We start from the raw sequence: 21,337 nt of genomic DNA, 5'->3' as shown, positions 1-21,337 counted from the left end.
GAAGGCGGACGGTCACACTAGCACGCACAAAGTGTTTTTTTTTGTTTTCGCAACATTCGGGAGTTCTGGAAAAATGACTAGCTGCGTGCCAGCGCAGCAGGACAAGGACCAGGAGAAGTTGCTGGAGGCTCTGGCCTCCAGCAGCGACGAGATGGACGACCCGGACGAGGCAGACAAGGACAAGCTCCAGCTGATCGAGCCCACGTTCTCCTTTTCGGTGTGTATACAACAAGCCTCAGTCGCCGCTCTTCGACTCTGCCACTTTGCTGACGGTTGCTGATTCCTTTTCTTTCGCTTTACAGAACAGTAACACCTGCTGGGTGTGCAACGGCTACTACGGGCCTAACTTCGGGGAGCCGCTTTGCGGTGCCTGCCACGCCTTCCTTTACAATGCCCAGAGGGCGGAAGAGCTACTGACGGAGCTATCTGACGACGAGGACTCCGGAAACGATGAGCCGCCGTTTAAGGACAAGCAGGAGGACGAAGAGACTGAAAACGACGTGGACATAATGGGCTTTGAAGATCTAGAGGATGCACAGCCGCCGGCTGTCCAACAGCAGGCGGCGGTGGAGCCACAGGAACAGCAGCCTAACGTCCAGCCTGCCGATCTGCCACAACAGGCGCCTCCAGAAGCGGTGCCCGCACGCAGGGAGACGCCGGAGCGCGACTTTGAGCACGAGCGAGCGTTGAATCCCTTCTTGTTGCCCGTCAAGCGACCGCGGGCGACTGGACCTCTACCCCTCCCCCACTACATGCACGAACTGGCCGATGGACGGGCGCGCGCACACGAATACAACGCGGCCAGCGGCAGTGGCGCAAGTGGGAGCAGCAGGAATATTGTTAATATAATACCTGTCGAGGTGATGCTGAAGATATTCGCCTACCTGGACGACATGTCGCTGTGGATGGCCAGTGAGGTGTGCAAACAGTGGCACGACATCGTCGGCAAGAACACAGCACAGGGCATGTGGAAGGCGTACATAAAGCAGCGCTGGCCGTTGTTCGAGAGCTTGGCCGACAATCCCGACTGGTACCAGCTTTACGGAGCTCTCATGTCGTCCTGCTTCTGTCGAACTTGTCTGATTGAAATGGGCGGCAGGGGACAGGCGGCGGGGCATCCGAATCCGGAGCTGGGAGAACGCGAGCCGGGAAACGCGATGCGCTACAACTTTCTGCGTGGTGAAGCCAATCTGCTGAACAGCTACGAATCGGAGGGCATCTCGGCCATTCCACTGGACCGGCAAAACAACTATTGGCAGGCCACAATCCTGGGGCCACCGGGCAGCCCCTACGAGGGTGGTAAATTCTTTCTATTCATCTACTTTCCGGAGCGGTATCCAATGACGCCGCCGACAGTGCGATTCCTCACCAAGATCCTGCACCCAAACGTATCGCGGCACGGTGACGTGGGCATCGACATCTTCCAGCAGCACAACTGGTCGCTGGCTCTGAACGTAGCCAAGGTGCTTCTGTCGGTCCAGAGCCTACTCACTGATCCCTACACCGAGGTGTGCATGGAGCCGGAGCTGGGATACATTTACGAGCACGAGAGGGAACGGTTCGAGCAGCTGGTACGTTCCTGGACCTGGAAGTACGCCATGTTCGAGCTGATTTCGCCGCGCTAGGCTCTAGGCCGTGGAGAGCGGCGCCCTAGGAGGACACTGGACTGAAAGTTGGAAACTAACCCCCTTTACGTTGTAACTACATATATGTCTGTGTATTTAGCTTAGTTGTGCCATTCGGATTGTTTATTTTGGCCTTCCTCCTTATCTCTCACTTCAACACGTCCCCCGCCTAGGTCACAACATAGTCGAAATTACTTAACCTAATAATAAACGTATTCTCTAAGTTACTTGTGGCTTCTGAAAAGCGTTACTTCGTCCAAGACACCTTGGGGATGTCAAAGTGCTCGGTGAGGGTGTCCAAATGCTCGTTGAACTTCTCCACACGCTCCTTGTGGGTGGTCTGCGCCTTGTCCATAATCCGCTTGTTGCGCATCTTTTCCTGCTGTTTTTTGCTGGCTAGCTCAGCCTTTGTCAGCTTGCGCTCGTAGCCACCCGTACCGGAGATGGAGTTGGAGCTAGAAGTGGCGGCCACCTCTGTTAGTTGCTGCTCCACGCACGACTTTTGCAGCTCATGCTTTTCCTTGTCCTTACTCTTGTGCTTCTTTTTTTTCTTCTTGAGGTCAGAATCGTTCTTTAGTTTGAGCTTGCCCTTGGCCACGCAGGCGTATTCGTCGGACATGGCTATTCAATTTTTTTAAAGGTTTTAAGCTAGTTAAGTGTATTTTTTTTTTGGCTTATTTCGTAAACAATCTTTTTGACAACAAAAAAATAAAACAGTGAGACCGTGTCTACGCTTTTAAAATATGCCAATTGTGTCTTCAAATATACTAAAATAAGGAATTCGAATAACGATCGTTAAAATATACCATAACTTTTTTCATAATTTTTTTTTTTTGTATATGCTACGATTATTATCTTTAACTAAATTGAATAAGTAAATAAATTGGAATAAACGAGAGACATCACATATAACATAGAGATCGGATCTTTCAGATCGGAAAAGGTCTAGATTAAAACCTTTTAATATGGGTTATAATCAAAAAAATTTGAATTCATATTGTTACGATTTTCACGAGGAACTCACAGCGTCAAAGATATATAACTTAAAAATTATTTATTATTTATCCAAGATTAACTTATTTACATAACCCCTCTGAATTTTAAAATAAAGTTAGTTACTAACATATAAGTTTCTAACCAGTTATGATAATGTAACTGTAACAAACTCTGTAACTCTTAACTAAAAAATCGCTGAAATAACCAATATCTTCTCAAATTTTTGTACGGTGTATTCCTCATTCAGATTGTTCTGTTCTGATCGAAGCTTTCATTGATTTCCCAACTGGCTCAGATAGTCAGTCGAAGCTCTCATTTGAAGGCATCAAGATGCGTCTATTTTCCGTGATTTGTTTGATGGTCGCCGTGCTCCTTGCTTCTGGTACCGAGGCTGCGGTTTCCAGGGGCAACTTTAAGGATCCCAATTACCCTGGAAAGTGTGTGGTTGATGGACTGGTGCTAAATGTCGGTCAGCAAGCCCGTCATCCACAGAGGTGTGAGCGAATTTTGTGCGAGGAGAATGGTGACGTCCAGTTTCATTCGTAAGTTTCATATAATTATCACTAGGAATATTTCATAATTAATAAACAACTTTAGATGCGGTTCCGTTGGTCTGCCCCACGACAAAAAATTCGGAGAATTCAAAACCCCAAATGCTGATTACCCCGCCTGCTGCGACCGGTTTATTATTAATGCCTAAGTCCCACATTCTATAGCTGTATACTGAAATATATTAAAAAATGGAGAAAATTTGTAGACGGTGTCATTGTTACCTCGAGCATATTCTAAGATATCGGCTTACATTTGTTGGGCAAGATCGTCAGTGACCAAATTTTTGCTACGACGAAATTGTACAAATCTCATTCAAATGTACATATGTGTATACATACATATGTATAGGTTATACAGTTTAGCTGATAAAGTCGATCCAATTTAAATTTTAATCAGTAAAACAATTACAAAAATGAACTAGTAAATAAGAATAAAGTCAAAACATACATATTGTTCGGATGCGCGTCCATCCAAAGTCAGTTTATGTTCATAACCACGTTTTTTAAAACGCTGAAGAATGGAACACTGCAAGCTAATTATTCTGGCAATTCTTTTAAATGGCTCCTCCATCAGGAATAATTATTTTAGCGGTAAAAAATCTTAGTTAGATGGATATATTCATGATTATCTATAAGACTTTAATATCTATTCATACAATTTTGATAAAATTTGTATAGATATATAATATGTTGGGACTTCTTTAAATAGGTGTTGAAAAGATTTACAGATTTGTTGCTTCAAAGATGTTTGAAATCGGACATATTTGAAATCGGAGAGTTTTATTTAAATTAAAAAGTTTTAGGATTTTGTCGAAGTCTATTAATTAACCTACATTGATTTTCCATGCCTCAACAGCAAGGATATACAAAACTTCTGCTTGTTTAATTTAGCCAACTTTCTTGTTAAATGCTAATTAAAAAAGAGAAAAAAAAAGAATTATAAAAATAGAAAAACCACTTTTAGTGTTTTATACACCCAACAAAATAACCATCATTTACATTTTACATAGTTTTTTTTTTGTGTACTTTTTCGGGCTTTCGCGCTCTCTTTGGTGCTCTCTTTGGGCCTCCCACGCCGAGGTCTGCGTGGAAAGCTCTCCGGACCCGAGTTGGTGCAGCTGGTGGACTTGTTAGCATTCCGCCTGTTCTCCATTCAGTTCAATTCAACGAGCGACGGAGCAGCAACACACCGTGTGTTGTGCACGCTCGAGACGCGTTTGTAAATATTTAAAAAACATATTCATAAATGGCCTAAGTCGAACACTTTGCTCCAGCGAGGGATTCGAAAAATAACGGATTAATCAAGTGATTTGAATGAGTGGTTTCACACACAGTGACCAGTGCCAGTTGAAATTGTGTTTGTGTGGGCAATTCAAAAAAATATTCGAAATCATAATAAATCTGTGTTGAAATATAAGAGTTTAAAATAAAAGTTAAAAAAAAGGAATAAAATTCAAAGTGCGAAGGTGAAAAATTCACTCACTCTCTTTCTGCTCGCTCCCCTTTCTCCCTCTCTCTTCCTCGGCTTAGAAAGCTCTCTCATCTCGCACATGCGTGTGTGTGAGTGTGTGTGAGTGAGTGTGCTCGTGTTAGCATCCTGTAGCAAGTTCTTCACTCAAGGATAACAGTCGTAAAAGCACAACAATGTAATGAAAAATATCAGAAAATATCATCATCATTGCCACCGTCATGCTCACGGCGAGGCGAAAATATTACAATTTTATGTGAGAGTTTGTGTGTAATTCCCCGCCATCAGTGTATGCGTGTGTCTCTTGGTTTCTCTCAGCTCACAAACTTTAATGTCCTTCTTTGTCACTTAGTTTTATGCGACGTCGCCGTCGAATCCGACAATACGAGGGCATTTGCATACGATTTACGATTCCCGTTGCCCCAGCGACGGCGAGTCCTTCTCCGAAATCCTTACTGAATTTGCGGCTTCCCTAGAACTTGCACACACACACATACGGTGAGCTAGCCAAGGGCATGTAACAGGTAACACAACACAATCGACACCTGTCTCGCTCATCGACGAGTTCCGTTGCCTTTGTCCCTTTCGTTTGCTCTCTGTGCCTCTTTTGTATAAGGTCCTGTAATAGTAGTCCTGTCAATAACAACAGTTGCCACAAAAAGTCATTTTAATGTCATAAAATGATGTTAAGTTCGTATTATGCGAAGTAAAGGCCAAGGAGACGTATCAACGAATGATTTTCAATCAATGGAATAAACTACTAGTACTTGGCTTTCTTTTTAGTTAAATCATGGTTTATTTATTTTTAAAATAATTTCTTTTGAATTAGAATAATGGGTCAAAATGTTCATTTATTAGTTTTTATGGATGGTAAACATTTGTAGTTTTGAGGATTTATATATAAAAAGAAAGTAATAAAAAGGATACAAATATTTTTGATAGATTTTACGATTTTTTTTCTAATATACTTACAAATAAAGTTTTTGCAATCTAAGAATTAAATTTTATAATTTAAAATACTCTTATATTAAGATATTTTGTACAGTATTTTTGAGGCTCTCAGTTGTAAAGGATCTTATAAAGCTGTTATACAGATTAATATTTTTAGGTTTTCCTTCAGAAATTTGTTTAAATATGAACAATTCTATAAAAAAAAATTCCCTCGAAATAATTGCAAATTTTTTTCCAAGATATAGGTAAAAGTGTTTTTAAATTGGGTAACTTTTGATTGCATATGTTGCTGCAGAGTTTTTCCCTTTAGTTTAAAGGCCATTTTGCATGTACAAAGTTAAATAGCGAAGGAGAGGACCGAGGGGTGGTAGAAAATCGCCAACTTTTTCATTACTGTTGCACATCAAGTTGAAGTTTGTCGTATGCTGGATGACCTTTATGCAAATATATGTAGGTCCTAGGAACTGGACCCCCAAACACCGAACCCTGGCCCTCGTCATTGCCGTGCATTATTAAACGCCAGCTTTTCTATTATTCAGCGAACACACTCACACACACACACATGATGTCTGTGTTTCGGCTGTGTAATAAATAAAATGCATTATTCATGCAAAGGCTTCGCTGTGGTCAGCCAGTTTTCCTGCTGCTGCGGCTGCTGCTCTTATTGAAATGCCATTAGCGAAATTCGTGCAATGGCCACTGCGCCGACGCGGCGTATACGCAATCTGGCATTGAGATAATATTTATACGCGAGGCTCGGCAGGTGTGCTGGTAAAGATTTGCATTAATATGAACGAACAATGCTGGCTATAATCATTACGAATGCAGATAAGTGGAAATAATAATGCGAATTCGCCAAATTATTCAGGCGAGAGTTGCTCCTAATTAAGGGGGGGCTATCGGGAGAGGGAGAGTGAAAAGAATGGGGGGCGAAACAAAGGCCAAGATTGCCCTGTTGTGATGCGTGAATTTTCGTAACATTGGCAGCATTTCGTGTCCTTTTCAGCGAGCTGATTTCGGTTTTGTTTGTGTTTGCGCCTGCCTTACTCGAGCACGCGTGTATCTGCGTTACCTTGGACAAGAATAAACCATCCAAACATCCTGCAGCATCTACTTGGCCATTGTGGTTGTTCTTGGCCCGGCTGTCCTCCGCCTCATCTCCGCCTTTGTCCCTGTCCTTTGTGAATCCTTGGCGCAGCAGTTTCTAGTCGGTGGCCTACTCTGAAGGTGAGTGCAAACATTCGCTTTCAGTTTTTCGTTTTCAGCTTTTAGCTCATTCTCTTTCGCCGCGCTACCGCTCAATCGATTATTCCCTAACTGAATTCCTATTTTTTGTTTTGTTGCGGCCGCAATTTAAATTAGCCATAAAATCGCATAAAAAAGGCAGATAAACAATTCACATTCTTATAGGGGTCCAGATCAGACATCTGCCTGAAAAGTTACGCACATAATTAAAAATTGAAATGAAGCCGACCCCACATCCACACGAATCATTCAAAATGTGTAGTTTTTATTCCCCACGGATATATATTTTCATAAAGTTCAATATGTTTGTAGAGCATTAAGCCAGTGTAATCAATTTGTCAGTAAGCTCACCGATGATTTAGCATTATGTTTACACTGAGAAGGGTAAATGATAATAATATAAACGATTGTATTTACACAAAATGTGTTAAACTCAATCAAATAATTGTGGTTTCGAATGTTTTCCTTTGGCTATATTTTTTTGATTGAGTTTATTTTTTTACAATGATTTAGGGCATAATGTTTTTGTTTTCTCACTTTTTTTTAACAATAAAAATCGTTCTGTGTGTTGAAAAAAAATTAATTTAATTCGATTATGTTGTAATACATTTTTGTGTACATTTAAATTTGGTTCTTATTTAGCTTTCTCTTCCCATCTTTCTGTTTTCGAATGTTTGCATATCAAACATTTCCATTTGGGTTAAAATCAGCGTAAAATGTCAATAGGCTTTGCAAAGCCAAGTTTTTGGTCATATCCGTGGATAAGCGAGCTACAAATACTACAATTGACATTTGTTCCCGTCCTCTAACCCTCATCGAGGGGGCGTGGCATGTCGGGCTGTATAATGAAAGCAGTTTGCTATAATTAGACACCACTGCACGGCAATTAGAGTAAACTATGTAGTTACTGTCTAATGGCCACGATGTTGCCTACTTTTGTGCGCCCAGCAGAGCGACGGGCCACGGGTCGGATACGTGATGAGTGTGTTTGCCCGACAAGGAAACAATGTTTTCTAATTGCTTTTCAATGCTCACTTGCTATTGACAAAACGGTTGCTCATTATTAGATTGCTCGGCAAATTAAAGACTGCAAAGAAAAGAAGATAACAATAAGGCTCGTAAAATGTAGTATTTACTAACAACCATTTTCATCAATTTATATGAATTCAAAGGCTAAGCAATCAGTAAGCATACATTTAGTGACCTATTTATAAGATATACATACAAAAAATTCTGTTTCCTTTATCAGTAAAATTGCAATAAATAGTTTTCTTGTCACACTTACTGCAAGAAAAGAAGGAAAGCAGAAAACGATTACAGTGAGAATCTTTATATACGGGATAAACCCCCCACTTCCGATAATAACTGATTATCTGAATAATGCACGAGTTGTATAAAATCCCTTTCTGGTCCTGATAACATAATTCTAACCATAGCTTTAACAGTAATCTACCTGGAAAATAAGTATCAACTTAATATGTTGAGAAACCTTAGGTAGCTGAGTATCTCCTCTGAGATAATGAATCAAAGCATGAAATACTACACATTCTTGAAATAGAATACGTAATAAATTCAACAGGAGTTTCAAGCATGAAAATTATTCATCATCTATTGCTATTTATAACAATGTCAACATCAAGAATAAATTATTCTCTCCTATTGAGTGCAAGCCTTTAAATACGAAAGGAGCAGCTGGGTCAGAAGATGTCCCTTCATAATTCATGGAAACCATTACGTTGCGACTACTACAAATCATTGCGAATAAAATTTCACCCGGATTTTCCACCTCCTCGAAGCCTCGCACAACAAACATTTTTATGGCAAGCAAGCATCTTTTGCCAACAGCTCGTAAAACAAGAGCAACAGTCCGCAGTGCTTTGCTCTCATAATTTATTTTACATACACACTAAAACCCACCCAAGCAACAAAGGGAGACAACAAAATAAGAAGGAGCATCGGAGGGGAAAAATTCAATTTCAGGAGATATTTGTGAAAGCAAAAAATGGCAAAGAAACAGGAGAGCAGGAAAATAGTTCTCAATGTTCTGACAACTGAAAATAAGATCGCAGGAGGATAACTATGACCGAATTTATGGGATTATTATTATTTTCCCTGCGTATTTCTTCTATATTTTTTGTACGATTTATTGGCATCGTTAAGATTCCCTGCTAAACACGTACACAAAATGCCAGATTCTTGACAATAAAATAAAAAAACAGCCATTGTATTATATTTAAAATAAATTTAGACTATTTTAAGTTATGGCATCGCCATATAGACATAAAATTAATACATTTAAATTCGAAAAAGTTTTCTTTTATTGATATTACATTGCATAAGATATGAATTATTATTATTATTAAAATATAAACCCCAATCATTTTACATATCCAATATTGAAATCACCTGCAAAAATTGCACTTAGTTTAAAGTTAGTAAATGAACTTTGTTACGAAAGCCGATGCCTTCAATTTCAAGAGATGGCTTTTGTGAGCAGATTCTTATTATATGAAAAAAAAGGCGCGTGAAAAGTAATGAATAAATATAGTTTGGCTGTAGTTCGCCATTCGAGCTGTTAAAGATTTTTCCCCTCCGCCAGAATGTGCAAAACCCATGGAGATATTTACAAAGGTGGCAGAGTTTGTGCGTTTGCATATTTTAAGCTGCTCCTTTGCACCTTTTACATTTTATATGCCATGTGGCGGGTAAATTTGAGTTTGAGTTGTCGGCCGCCCCCCGGCTTTTTCCTTTCCAGCGCCGACTTTTATTTCAGTTTCCGTTTATGTACACATTTGTAGCCTGGCCAACATCACCTTCACCTTTCGCCCGAGCACACACACTCGCAAAAAATCGAAATTCACATTTGATTTGAGTGAAAACTAGCCTTAAATTTAAAACCATATTTGTTGAAAATCAATAAGGCCTAAGTGTAAATATTATCTTAGAAATATATCAATGCGTGGCTTACTTCTTTATTAATAGGAGCCATCAACTGGCAAAGACATATACATACATTTTTTTTTTGTAAAATTTTGATCAAATTCTGTACATTGTTCGGTACATTTTTAAATTTAAATAAAAAAGAATGGTGATGCCAAAAGGCTCGGGTAAATCATTTTTGTGAGTGCACACTCGAACTCGCACAGAAAGTGCAGACTGGCACGAGAGGTCACTGGGCCTCCACTCCTGCCAATTTATAAATGTTGTATGTACATGTTTTTACACATACACTGGTATATACACACACACACACACACACACACCCGTGCTGGCTTTAACTTTGGCCCACACAAAAAATGGTAATATTCACTTTTTATGCTGAGCCCGGCGCTTTCCTCTTCTCGCATGCGACTAAAAACTTGCTGCGGTCCCTGAACACTCGTTCATTTTACGAAATTTTCCTCAACTTTGCGGTAATGGGTGGGCTTCATGGTCAAGTTTCGGTAGAGCAAACAAAGAACCCGACTTCTTTGCCAGTCGCCGCCTTGTGGCGTGTTTTTTGGTCCTTCCCTTAGCCCAATGCCCAATCCACTCGTATTTAGGTTAATGGCCACACACAATGGTACATTTCTCATGCAATTCTCTCCCGAAAAATTCCAATATAATTCAACGCAAATTCTCAGCTCTGATAAACCATAATTAATTTTGACGGAGAACTCACAAATTACTTATAATTAGGGCTTACATTTAAATTAAATCCTTTGCTAGTACATATATTCAAGTTGCCAGAAACTTTAATTAGGTTCAGACGAGTGCATTTATTGCACGGAGTCTATTTATTTTCGTGGAGTAGCTTTTAAAACAGCCTATTATTTAATTTGAAATGGACTCACAAGGAAATAAAAATAAACATAATACTACTTATTTTAAGCATGTTACATGTTTAATTTCAGTAAATTCTTATTTAAGTTTTGTTTCATTATATGTTTTAAAAATAATCATTAAAAGGGTGGCACCAGTGTAGTTTTTTTCTTTTTGAAAATGGTTTATACTTCTTAAAATGTTTGAAGCCCCTTATTATTTCTCAATTTAGATTATTTTCAAATTTATTGCAATTTAAAATGTTTCTTTTCTTCTTCAAATTGTTCTCTTACTCATCATCCTTAGTCGTCTTTATTTATCGTGTTTACTTGAAGTTTGATCATCCTCGTTTACTCCACTAATATGCTTCTTTGTAATTTCCATAGACATATTATTTGATCAATTTTAGTTTTATAAGCAATACAATCATAATCACACTGAATTTATTAAAGCTAAGTCGTTCATCTCACGCTGAGCATCTGCGGTACTAAATGTTGATGAGAAGACTGAATATCGAATTGAATAATTGAACAGTTGGCCGGAGACAACTGCATTTCGACAATCAATCACATAATTGAGATGCGATTTTGATTACATGGCGGGCGGTGGAAATTGCACAGCACAGAAAAACCAGGCAGGGCAGGGCAGGGTCAGAGGGCAATTGGCCTTAAAGGGCAATGGTGAATTGGGAGCAACTGTCGAGGTCGCAACATTTGACCCGCTATAGATCCGGGGCTTAATCTGCTGCAGTCGCAGTCGCAGTCGCATTCAAATGTCAATTAGTGTTGTTGCTGTTGTGGTTTTCATTTCTCCCCGCCGCCCTTTATCTTTCCGGCTCCGAGCAATCCATGTTTGCCCATCCCCCGGGAAGTCATCGAGCATCTGAAGTCCGAAGGCCATGGCAAAAGGGCCGCACCGGATCCTTGGCCAGCGGTCAATAAATTCGGGCCAGCCCAGGAGCCTGGCCAAAACCCATAAACTTCGTTCAGCTGGGCAAGCTAAAAAATTATGACTAAGCTCATAAATAAATTTATGCAGAACAACTGTAAACTTGGAAGCTGGAAATTTAGCATAACTCGAATGTCCAACTGGGTTTCGTCAATTTCAAATTTGTACAGAATGAGGCAAATTAATTAATTCCGAAGAAAGATAATCGTCCACAAAAAATTTCAATCGCACACTACTTTGCGCTGGCAGCATTCAGGATATGCTTCATCCCATTTTAAATACTCCGTGAAGCGACAACCATCTGGAGGGGATTTCTTCTCACACCTGATATTAGAAAGAATACGTAACGTTTAACAAATTCTATTAAATCGTTATTAATTATAACGTTTTCAATATTAAATAAAAAGAATATATATACTCACGTATAGAGCATCCCATAGCCACTGCCAGTGCAAAAAATATTGGTACAGGGCAGGGATTTCAGTCGGTATATTTCACCAAAGTTGAGCAGTACTACCGTGGAGCCCAAATCGAGGACACAGCGACCAGGATAAGCTGTATGAATATTCCAGGGTTATCAATAGCCACCAATCTCAATACTCAATTGATCTCACCTGGGTCTCCATAGTCGTTTAGCGAGATATCAGAAAAAGCTTGCAAAATAAAAAAACTGCAAATAAGTCCGAAAAAAAGAACATGCCTTGGGACGAACGACATTTGAACAATGATTCTGAGTAGTATTGGATGGAGAATCGTTTCGATTCACAATGTGTTTGAGGTGAAGTTCTTCCATCCGCCTACTTAGTTGCAAAGAAGTTTGCGCTTACAGCAGGCCGGATAGGGCAATTTCGGATTAATGGTCTCCCCATATCGGCAAGGGGACGGTGGGTTATTAACGCACCTGCCAAGGTCCAATTAGGAACGCCACTGGAAAATCTAAGTAACCCACTCACCCGAGAAACGAGACCATACCCATGTATCCGCACACAAGTTGAACACAGTCGTATGTGGGATCCTTGATTCTCACCCCTGGATTCAGTACCAGTTTCGGATTGATGGTGCACTTGCCGGGATGTCCTGTGAATGGGGGAGAAAGTAAAGGGGGTAGCTGGAAACTTTGCTTATTTTCCACTCACTAGGATCTCTGTAGACTCCTTGCCAGCTAACTGGTTGAACCGCGATTAGAAGGCTTGACAGCAACGTGATTGACAGCAAGAGCCAAGGGAGCGCGCTCATGATTGATCTGGAATTTCACGTTGACTTTCAGAGGGGTTTTTAACACGATTAAACAATAACTGTGATTATGTTTTTGACATTAGCACCTCAGTTATTTAAATTCCCATATTGTACCTGTTTGGTTTTTTGTTTTGCTAAGCTGACGTAAGCACAGAAGGTTATTGTTTTTAAAAGTATGTTTCATAGTTGAATTTCCAAATTTCGAACTCTAGATTCCACAACGAACATATTGTAATGGCCAACATATTTACTTTAATATTCAACGTATTTCCTAATATGTAGACTGCAAATTTTAAAACTTCATATCAGAGTCACTTCTCAAATATCATTGCACAAGTCATTCATCTCGCAGCAATGGGGAAACTCGACATCTACGCATTCCTTTGGCGGGTCTTCTTTTACGCAACTGTGTGTTTTACAAATTTATATCTTAATTTTTAATACAGCACATGGGTTAACCTTACGTATAGACTAAAGCCCAGCCATCCTTGCCGCACTCAACTTGGGCGCACTTGGTGGGGTGATGAATCGACTCAAAACTGTCCAAGATCGTTTTGCCCTTGGTGCTCTTGATTACGCATTTATTGGGATGTTCTGGGGGTTTAGGAGTATTACAGAAATCAAGAATTACATAAAAGACCCATATATATTTTTATCGTTAGGTGCCACTAACCATCATCAGCCAATATCTCGTAATTAATGTCTGCCATAGTGCTGTGAATCGTTATAATTAAAGCCAGGATAACAAAAACTTGGGATTGCGGCATCCTTTCTGTGTCGCTAGTGATTTTCAGGAAATTTGACTAAAAGATTCGATTTTCTGAGCTGTCTGTCTGGCAGTGAACACATATATGTACATATGTGTACATATATCTGTTTGTCTGGAAAGTGCCTGGCCTGCCTCGCTGTCGATTTCATATGCGCATTTTAATTAAAACGCAGACATTCAGACAGACAGCAGGACGAAGGGCGGCCCAGGACGAGGACGGGACAGTGCTGATGAAGCTATCGAATATGTTAATCCGGTTATTTGCAGCTGCATTCGCCTTGTGTCATCTGTTGATGTTGTTGCATAATTCGATTAAGTGACGCTGTCTGTGGGCCAATGTAAATGTTGCTTTGTTTGCCCGTTGCCCGTCATTTGTAAATTGTAAATTGTGATTGTTGTCAGCTCGCACGGGATATATGTACGTATATATGGCATTCCGAACCCAAATCCATTTAAACTCGACCCGACGACTGCCTCTGTAATAATTCAGGCACCCAAATGCAGACAAATTTGTGGCCCATATAATTGATGCATCTCCTCCATGTCCTCCTCCTCCCGCTGAGCCCGGCGAAGGCGAGCCTAGCTGGTGTTTTGTTTTGATTAGCTCTGGTCGGACTTGGGCCAATTAGCAACAACCTTCCATGGTCTCCATTGGCCTCCATTGGCCTCTATTGTTCGCCAGCTGAAATTAATTGAATCGAGTGGCCTCAGCTGGGCCTGAAATCCGCACTTCCATGAACTCAACTCGACCCCAGTGGTTGGCTAATTAACCGACACGCTCTCAGGTCAAATAAACGCAGGATAACTTGCCGGCCACAACACATAAATGGCTTTAATGGAGTGAGTATATATATACTATATAAAAGGATTCTTTAACGGCAATTAATGAGAGTGTTCGTGACAAACTTGTTAATATTAAACGCATACAAGAATAATCAAAAGCCGGTTTCTCAATGCAAATGAAATCGTTTGTAATTGTATTTGTAGTTAATATGACTTTATAATTAAATACTAAAAATAATAATTAATATTTAAATGTAGAAATTTCCTAAAATAAGTTTTCTATACTGTCAAAATGAGGTAGTACTATTTTTCCTGCAGCATTTTCGTTCCGCTCTCGTACCTTTTTTCCACACCTTCATCCGCTCACCTCTGGGCCAACAACAATTTCTTATTTCCGTTTTGGCATAAATAAAGGCCAGAAATATTTCGATCGATAGAGCAATAGTATCTATACACGCATATGGATGGGGTATTTGCATATATAAAGAATCAACACGTATACGCGGCATAAATAACAAATTGCCCAGGTGAACGAATTATTCGATGGAACGGGATAGGGACTGGGATTGGAACTGGGATTGGGTTAGCTAAAGGTGCCCAAATAAGGGTCAAATGCCGGTCAACTTCTGGCCCTGGCTTCCCTCTATTTCGGGTGATGCCTTCATGGCTCGGAGGTGACCAACCGTTGAAGTTTTCCCCCAGTTTTTGAGGTCTGAGCCTGAGGACTGAATGGGAGATTGGTATCGGGATGGAGGACTTGGTTTCTGTCCCTGTCCCTGACGTCAACTCATATTCGGCTCCTTTTTTATGGTCGCACATAAAAACACACATCATTATAATTTCAATGATATTAAAGTCCATATCAAAGTGAATGAGATACAAGCGGAATGCTTTATTTTTATTGCCATTTGGGTGGCTCTCACATGCTCTTTCCGTCTTTCTGTTGCCTTTTGCCCCGGCCTTGTGTTTTCAGCGCTTTTAATTTTTTTGACGCCTGCCCGCTGACCCCAGGTGCTCACCTGTGCTCCCCGGTTCACACACTTTTCCTCTTAAATTTGTACACATCCAAAGTGCTTCCTGTCCCAGTCTCCCAGAAGAGCGACGTCTGCGTTAAAAGGCCAACGGCCATGTGTTTTATTCGGCATTTATTTACGTTTTCAGGCATTTCGCTTGCGAGAACCAGCAAAAAATCCAGAAAAAAACAAAAAAAAAGCAAAAAAGGGCGAGAAATGTATATGCTGGTGCGATACAAGAAATGCTTTTAGCCAAAGTCAGTCATCCATGCTCACATATTTTTTACGGCTGCATACATATCGCCGAATGCGAGTAATTCTAGCTTTCTGCGTATTTATAGTCGAGGAAGAAGATATGACTCAAACGTCTAGGTGGCGTGTGTATATCGCCAAGGTCACCGCCGGGTTTTGTATACAACTTTTACATTTTTTTTGTTCGGCTTTTTCGGCTTTCACCTGAACGAAAACACTGTTACTTGTTACACAAAAACGCTGGGCCGAAAATGCGGCCTGCCAAATATTCCATCACAATCAACGTGAACTGAGCGAAAATCTGGCAATTGTATCTTTGGTAAATTCAGCAGAAATCTCATTCATATTAAGTATACGCAGCGTTACCAAAACCCGCTCTATTCAATGAAATACATTGTATTTTACTGAACATTAAATTGCCCGACTTACACTCTGTTAGTCGTATTATATATAATTGCATTCAAAATATCAAATATTCAATAGCATCCCGCTTCACTGAACAATTTATGGCCCAAAAATAAACTGAAGAAAAATAGCGAAATTCACAGACACCCACACCCAACCCACACACACACATGTACACACTGAGTGTGGGCAAAGTGCAGTAAACAAAAATTGCAATTTCGAACTTGGAATTCGGAATATTTATGCTGGATAACAACTGCATTTTGTGCAGTCCATCAAGCTGCCACTCTTGAGTCCATATTATTATTAGATCATGTGTGCCTGCACTGGGAGGATAGTTTCTCATTTATTATCTTAGAAATTTTATTGTATAATTATTCGGAAACTAGTTTGAATTCAACCTAAATCTTGCAAAACACAAGTATCAGATTTAGTTATACAGCTGTTTCTAAACACATAAACAATGTTCTTCATCCGTATCCGTTTCCTGTTACTCGTTATTATTACCAAACGGAAGGGAATAAATAAGTTTTCATTAAATGCATAATTTGTATTGATTTAAAAGAAAGAATATTATGGCATTATATTTTATACTACAATTTAACTGTCATTTCCATTTTAATTGCGAATAATAACACTCACCTTTAACTTTACCTCTGTGCAACTTAAAGATGAAAGATATTAGTTTTTAAACATTTCTTGAACCCAGAAATTTGTCACAAATAAAATATATATATATTAATATATTAAAATATATTAATATTAATATTAATATATTAAATATATTAAATTCCTAGTTTTTTTTGCAGTGTGAATCTTTTGTTGCCTTCAAATGCACTGGAAGCAACAACACAGCAGCAGCAGCAGCAGCAGCATCAACTGCAGCAGGCGACCTTGAAAATGCTAAAATTGAGTCAATTGTTGTTGCTGCTTGTGGCTTGCCAGTTTGTTTGTTCTCCCAGTTGTAGTTGTAGTTGTAGTTGTTCCTGCAGCAGCTGCTGCTATTGTTTATGACAGCAACACACTGAGTTATTAAAATTTACTTTTGCAATTGCATTCCACAAACCCCTTAGCCTTTGTTTCGCTTCGAACAACGAAATACTCTCGAAAATAGACCTCTGCTTTGCATCCATCAAATGAGTGTAATTTATTTATAAACAAATTGAGGGGATTGAAGTGCACTTTCTAGCAGTTAATCATTACGTTTTGCTTTGCTGGCTTTGGTATAATTAATATATGTTTTATATAATATTTTATATACACTATTTAAATATATAAATTAAGTACAAAATCTGGAAAATTGTATACAATTCCGTTAACCCTTACTTATTTCTATTTACAGGTTTGTTTCTCATGGATTTGGTTATTTATTAAGTTTATACCCGACTTGGGAAGTGTGCTTTTTCAAATTTACTTAGAAGTTAAGGTAAATTCCTTAAAATATGACTTGATATAATTGAAGTGCTTGATACTATACAAGAGGCGGTCGTCCATTTAATTAATTTAACACATTGAGCTCCCTTTGGGAATCCTTATCCACCTTTTGATAGCTTATAAAACTGGCTTTCATTTTAATGTATTCCAAAAATGTGTTGCTTCGTCGCCCAAACCCTTTGTAATTGTTTTGGGGAATTATTATCGGGGATCAAAGCGATATCAAAACGTTGTAAGCCAAGGGATAATGGACTTGTGGCTACACATTTCTGTGCGAGCTGTGGAATTAACCCAGACCCGGGAATTTATCCTTGGCATTTAACAATGCTTGACTTGCCCTGCCACTGGCTTGTTTTTGCCGCTGTTGCTGCTGGGAAACCGCGAAACTGCGCTTCTTGAATTATTTAAGACACACAAGTGCGCACCACCCCCGGCATCGGGCAGGAATCCGGCCTGTAGCTTGTACTCTGTGCCCAGCCAGCGAGTACAAGGATAATGCCAGGCAGATAAAAGTGGCCGCAATGTAGCATACATTAAGGCGTCGGCGGCGTCGCCGCCACTGAAGTCCTCTTTGGCAGCGGCAGCTTGATTATGTCTCGCGACTCGAGACTCGAGTGACTCCACAGGGCCACTCCCGCCCGGTCGCACAAAAAAGAAATTAATTAATTTTTAAGCGTAATTAAATGCAAAGCAGTACTCGGTCGCACCCACACCAGGACCAGGACCAGGACCCCACAGATCCCTTGTCCTTTCACTTCGCTTAAGCACACTGACATTTTCAAAAAGGTTTCTTCAAGTTTAAGGAAATTATTGGACTCATTATTTAAAGTGATGCTGCAAATCAATGAGTATTAATTATATATAATACTCTATTATTTTAAAATCCTTTTTTTAATATATTCTTGTAAGAAAGGTGTCGAGTATGATACAAGCTTAGAACCGTCTTCCCAACTAGCAAGCAGTAATTTTTATCATATAAACATTATTTAGCTTACACGCTTTTCTGAAAAATCTTAATTTCTGAAAAATAACTCACTTAGGTCACTATTGTCCCATTTTCGTTCAGTGTAGGTCGAGCTCGCTTTGTTTTGCTGGCCATGAAGGCGCAAGGTTAACACCCACTTGGACAAGGACGCGAGGGATGCGCGCCTGTAATAATTTTCGAGCCCCAAACATTTCTTAAAGGATGTGATTTCTTTGAAATGAATTTCTGGCCTCCAACGCCGAGCATTTTTCCTTCACGCAATTAAAAATTCCACTCGAATCCGTGCCCCGAAAAAAAGGTTATCCACTCGAGCGCAGTTAATGGGCTTCGAGTTCGGTTTCAGTGGGCTTTCTTTATTTCATTTTTTCTCCCGGATTTCGAATTTGGTATTTCGTATTTCGCATTTGGTGTTGTTTGTTTGGGCCCTGCGAGTGATTGGCAAAGGGCGGTGTGCCCCAAGGTGGCAGAAACTTTGTCTGCCACTGACTTTTGCATGTGGGCCGGCCAATCAACGCCCAGGAGTGGTGCGGTCAGGAGCAAAGCTGGTCTTCGGTCGGGAATCAGGACCTGGTTCAATACGAGACCCTTGAGAAACCGGAGGAGCCCAGAGCACAATGGCTCACAGATTGAGACTTGGCTGAGGCTGCGGCTACGGTTTCAGCGCCAGATCCAACTTCCCATTCAATTTTGATGGCTCGTTTCGTTCGCTTTTGGTGCTGCTTTTGGTCAATTTCACTTTTATGTGTGTAGTCATCAGCTAAATGCCCTCGCCATATAGTATTTACCAATCGGGCGGGGGCCTGCCTAGCGTGTACATATGTTTTTATATAGAGACAACGTGCTCGTGTCGATTTGTTGGTTATTTTTAGGCGCCTCAACTCAAAACAAAGCTAAAATCCAATTCAAACAAATCGAAACGAAGCAATTACGCGCCTTTGGCCTCTCAGAAACTGTCAGTATTCGCCTAATGGACTCAAAATGTAATCGATCCAAAATCTTTTAGTTATGAATGAAAACAAATTTCAAGAGCGTTACTCGTAGACCAAAAATACATTTTGGATATACAATTTAAAAAGGGAAATTAAATTAATTACGGCCGACGATTAAAGAAGGTATTAAATACATTAATTTAAGGGAAATAATGCTTGTAAAGTGAATCATTGCGTACAGTTAACCATTAAATGCAAGTATTTAATGAATACCAATACCATCTTTGATGTCTTTATTTACCATATTCATTAAGTCCATTGACTGCAAACTGCACATTAATAAATATTACTTGAGAGTCTTTAATCGATTTTTTACGGCAACACACACAGATATTTTCATTAATTGCTTGCAGTTTAATATTAACAAACTCAATCAAAGGAAAAACGTTTTCAATATGAATTAATGCCTGGGCATAAATATTTATATGCAAACAGATTCGGTAGCCATATGTGTGTTGCCGGCACAGCTGACCAGCAAAAAGATATATCTGGCTGTTCCCCCTTCCGATCCGGTTCATTATTCGTTCGTGGCCCAGTTCATTAATGGAAGGCACACTGCATGGACACCTCTACCTCTGCCGTGCCGCATGATTCAATTAAATTGATGCCAATGCCGATTCCACTGACCGTTTCTGTGCCCGTGGGACTGCATCTATATATAATGCAGAGAGGTGTGTGGGTGTGTGTTTATTCAGCCACATATATGTCAATAGCTGTTTTAAGTTAATTAATCAAAGCTGAGCCAATTTTTTCCTAACGCTTTCCACATTGCGGTCTCTAAAAGGCTGCGGTTTACACTCTGCGTTCGCTGCCGAAAATGCACTGGACGTTTGGGTTTCTAATTGATTTTGATATTAATTATTTTTCAATTATTTAATGTACTATATAGTTTTAAAGAGAAACTTAGAAAAAATATTTGGTTGTTTATGCGCAACTGCGGGACCGCATTAACCTTACCGACTTCCTTGTGGGCCTTCAAATTTCAGCCCATCTTCCGCTTGACATCTCCATCCCGCATCGCTGGGAGGAATTGCTTTGTTTTTCGGGCGTTTGCATTTTTCTGCTTTCAAACATAAATCGGACTTTTGTAATTTAAACGCCATTACTTTTCGAATTTCGTAAACAATTTAGCTTATTTTAACACGGGTCGTCGCTGTTGTTTTTGCTGCCGCTCGATGATGATGATATTTTCTTTGGTATTCGTTGAATGTTTTTGTTTTGTTTCGGTTTTCGGTTTGGTTACGTTCAAGGTAAACGATCGGCCAGTGTTTGCTTTCGAATTTTCGAGTTAATTTCGTTCTTTCGACAGGGGCACGTGGCAGGGCCCACTAATTGGCACTTGAATGTGGCCCGAAACTGGGACCGGGTCAAAGCCAGGCTGAGCCGAGCCATTGTCAGGCCTTGGCTTCCGAAAAAGAGGAGGAAAAAAATCAAATTCACACACTCTTACCAGACGAATGTGGGGCAAGCAGGCTCGGGGCTCGGCGGCACAATTGTCCTTGCAAGGACACACAGCTGCCACGTCAACGTCTTGGCCAAGGGCTGAGCAGCTCCTGCTGCTGGGGAATATTGATCCGTTTTTTTTTAACAAAAAAAGAAATGTTCAACTTGGCCAGGTGAGCCACTGAGGCGAGGCGAGGCGTGGCAATTTATGAATTGTGCTTGGGCCTACGCTGCGTATACGCGATGCTTATTGATTGTGTCTGATGCGAGGCGATAAGAGTAATTCCCTTTTCGGAGCTCTGCCTCGAATAAGCTGCCAGCCACAAATCAAGAATTGCCCTAAACATATTACGAAATATTTTATTGCCACTCGTTCGAGCTGGGAGCATGGAATTTTTGGGCTGTGTCAAAGCTGCAACAGTTTCCTGCGCTCAATGTCATCG

General features: G+C 40.2%; 7 protein-coding genes across 10 annotated transcripts in view; 3 read left to right on the top strand and 4 right to left on the bottom strand.

Annotated features, from left to right (window-relative positions):
- Positions 1 to 32: 32 nt before the first annotated feature.
- On the top strand, positions 33 to 1,852 carry morgue (modifier of rpr and grim, ubiquitously expressed). The gene is made up of 2 exons (XM_020954896.2): positions 33 to 217; positions 303 to 1,852. The coding sequence occupies exons 1-2, from the start codon at positions 74 to 76 to the stop codon at positions 1,623 to 1,625; spliced, it is 1,467 nt and encodes a 488-aa protein (XP_020810555.1). The 5' UTR covers positions 33 to 73; the 3' UTR covers positions 1,626 to 1,852.
- LOC110185885 (protein FAM32A-like) lies at positions 1,713 to 2,244 on the bottom strand. The gene has a single exon (XM_020954897.2). It carries the CDS (start codon positions 2,242 to 2,244, stop codon positions 1,873 to 1,875), a length of 372 nt encoding a protein of 123 aa, XP_020810556.1. The 3' UTR covers positions 1,713 to 1,872.
- A 679-nt stretch (positions 2,245 to 2,923) lies between these two features.
- LOC110185976 (uncharacterized) lies at positions 2,924 to 3,371 on the top strand. Its single transcript, XM_020954999.2, has 2 exons — positions 2,924 to 3,163; positions 3,219 to 3,371. Exons 1-2 carry the CDS (start codon positions 2,952 to 2,954, stop codon positions 3,319 to 3,321), a joined length of 315 nt encoding a protein of 104 aa, XP_020810658.1. The 5' UTR covers positions 2,924 to 2,951; the 3' UTR covers positions 3,322 to 3,371.
- A 952-nt stretch (positions 3,372 to 4,323) lies between these two features.
- LOC110185999 (uncharacterized) overlaps positions 4,324 to 21,337 on the top strand; it is a 42,419-nt gene continuing 25,405 nt past the window's right edge. Inside the window, exons 1-2 of one of the 3 annotated variants that reach the window (XM_086832224.1) lie at positions 4,324 to 4,638; positions 6,598 to 6,818. The gene's annotated coding sequence lies outside the window, so the exon portion shown is untranslated. Of the gene's footprint in view, positions 4,639 to 6,578; positions 6,819 to 21,337 lie in introns of all 3 variants that reach the window. The other 2 variants (XM_086832225.1, XM_020955027.2) reach the window with 2 other exon arrangements.
- LOC110185734 (uncharacterized) lies at positions 11,041 to 12,412 on the bottom strand. Its single transcript, XM_020954724.2, has 3 exons — positions 12,200 to 12,412; positions 12,008 to 12,140; positions 11,041 to 11,909 (listed from the first exon to the last, which is right to left on the bottom strand). The coding sequence occupies exons 1-3, from the start codon at positions 12,300 to 12,302 to the stop codon at positions 11,807 to 11,809; spliced, it is 339 nt and encodes a 112-aa protein (XP_020810383.1). The 5' UTR covers positions 12,303 to 12,412; the 3' UTR covers positions 11,041 to 11,806.
- Positions 12,287 to 13,075, bottom strand: LOC110185735 (uncharacterized). 2 transcript variants are annotated; one of them, XM_020954725.2, is made up of 4 exons: positions 12,936 to 13,075; positions 12,722 to 12,880; positions 12,539 to 12,662; positions 12,287 to 12,486 (listed from the first exon to the last, which is right to left on the bottom strand). In XM_020954725.2, exons 2-4 carry the CDS (start codon positions 12,819 to 12,821, stop codon positions 12,387 to 12,389), a joined length of 324 nt encoding a protein of 107 aa, XP_020810384.2. In that variant the 5' UTR covers positions 12,822 to 12,880; positions 12,936 to 13,075; the 3' UTR covers positions 12,287 to 12,386. The 2 variants fall into 2 exon arrangements, with proteins under 2 accessions (XP_020810384.2, XP_020810385.2); XM_020954726.2 differs by having other exon boundaries at positions 12,722 to 12,828.
- Positions 13,054 to 13,720, bottom strand: LOC147643699 (uncharacterized). The gene is made up of 3 exons (XM_086832239.1): positions 13,495 to 13,720; positions 13,286 to 13,415; positions 13,054 to 13,227 (listed from the first exon to the last, which is right to left on the bottom strand). Exons 1-3 carry the CDS (start codon positions 13,586 to 13,588, stop codon positions 13,140 to 13,142), a joined length of 312 nt encoding a protein of 103 aa, XP_086688365.1. The 5' UTR covers positions 13,589 to 13,720; the 3' UTR covers positions 13,054 to 13,139.

The sequence above is a fragment of the Drosophila serrata genome, unplaced genomic scaffold, assembly GCF_035046125.1.
Source record: "Drosophila serrata isolate PLE 108 unplaced genomic scaffold, ASM3504612v1 contig_245, whole genome shotgun sequence".
Taxonomy (NCBI): domain Eukaryota; kingdom Metazoa; phylum Arthropoda; class Insecta; order Diptera; family Drosophilidae; genus Drosophila; species Drosophila serrata.
The sequence above is the reverse complement of the archived record's forward strand: the minus strand, read 5'-3'. Positions and strand labels throughout refer to the sequence as shown.

Excerpts from the sequence above, each read along its gene's own strand:
- morgue (XM_020954896.2), top strand. The coding sequence starts at position 74 with ATGACTAGCTGCGTGCCAGCGCAGCAGGACAAGGACCAGGAGAAGTTG. Across the intron at positions 218-302 it reads AGCCCACGTTCTCCTTTTCG|AACAGTAACACCTGCTGGGT; the intron begins GTGTGTATACAA and ends TTCGCTTTACAG.
- LOC110185885 (XM_020954897.2), bottom strand. The coding sequence starts at position 2,244 with ATGTCCGACGAATACGCCTGCGTGGCCAAGGGCAAGCTCAAACTAAAG.
- LOC110185976 (XM_020954999.2), top strand. The coding sequence starts at position 2,952 with ATGCGTCTATTTTCCGTGATTTGTTTGATGGTCGCCGTGCTCCTTGCT. Across the intron at positions 3,164-3,218 it reads GGTGACGTCCAGTTTCATTC|ATGCGGTTCCGTTGGTCTGC; the intron begins GTAAGTTTCATA and ends AAACAACTTTAG.
- LOC110185734 (XM_020954724.2), bottom strand. The coding sequence starts at position 12,302 with ATGTCGTTCGTCCCAAGGCATGTTCTTTTTTTCGGACTTATTTGCAGT. Across the intron at positions 12,141-12,199 it reads AAACGACTATGGAGACCCAG|CTTATCCTGGTCGCTGTGTC; the intron begins GTGAGATCAATT and ends ATATTCATACAG. Across the intron at positions 11,910-12,007 it reads GGCTATGGGATGCTCTATAC|GTGTGAGAAGAAATCCCCTC; the intron begins GTGAGTATATAT and ends TTCTAATATCAG.
- LOC110185735 (XM_020954725.2), bottom strand. The coding sequence starts at position 12,821 with ATGAGCGCGCTCCCTTGGCTCTTGCTGTCAATCACGTTGCTGTCAAGC. Across the intron at positions 12,663-12,721 it reads AGGAGTCTACAGAGATCCTA|GACATCCCGGCAAGTGCACC; the intron begins GTGAGTGGAAAA and ends CCCCATTCACAG. Across the intron at positions 12,487-12,538 it reads GGTATGGTCTCGTTTCTCGG|GTGCGTTAATAACCCACCGT; the intron begins GTGAGTGGGTTA and ends GGACCTTGGCAG.
- LOC147643699 (XM_086832239.1), bottom strand. The coding sequence starts at position 13,588 with ATGCCGCAATCCCAAGTTTTTGTTATCCTGGCTTTAATTATAACGATT. Across the intron at positions 13,416-13,494 it reads CGAGATATTGGCTGATGATG|AACATCCCAATAAATGCGTA; the intron begins GTTAGTGGCACC and ends CTAAACCCCCAG. Across the intron at positions 13,228-13,285 it reads GGCTGGGCTTTAGTCTATAC|TTGCGTAAAAGAAGACCCGC; the intron begins GTAAGGTTAACC and ends TAAAACACACAG.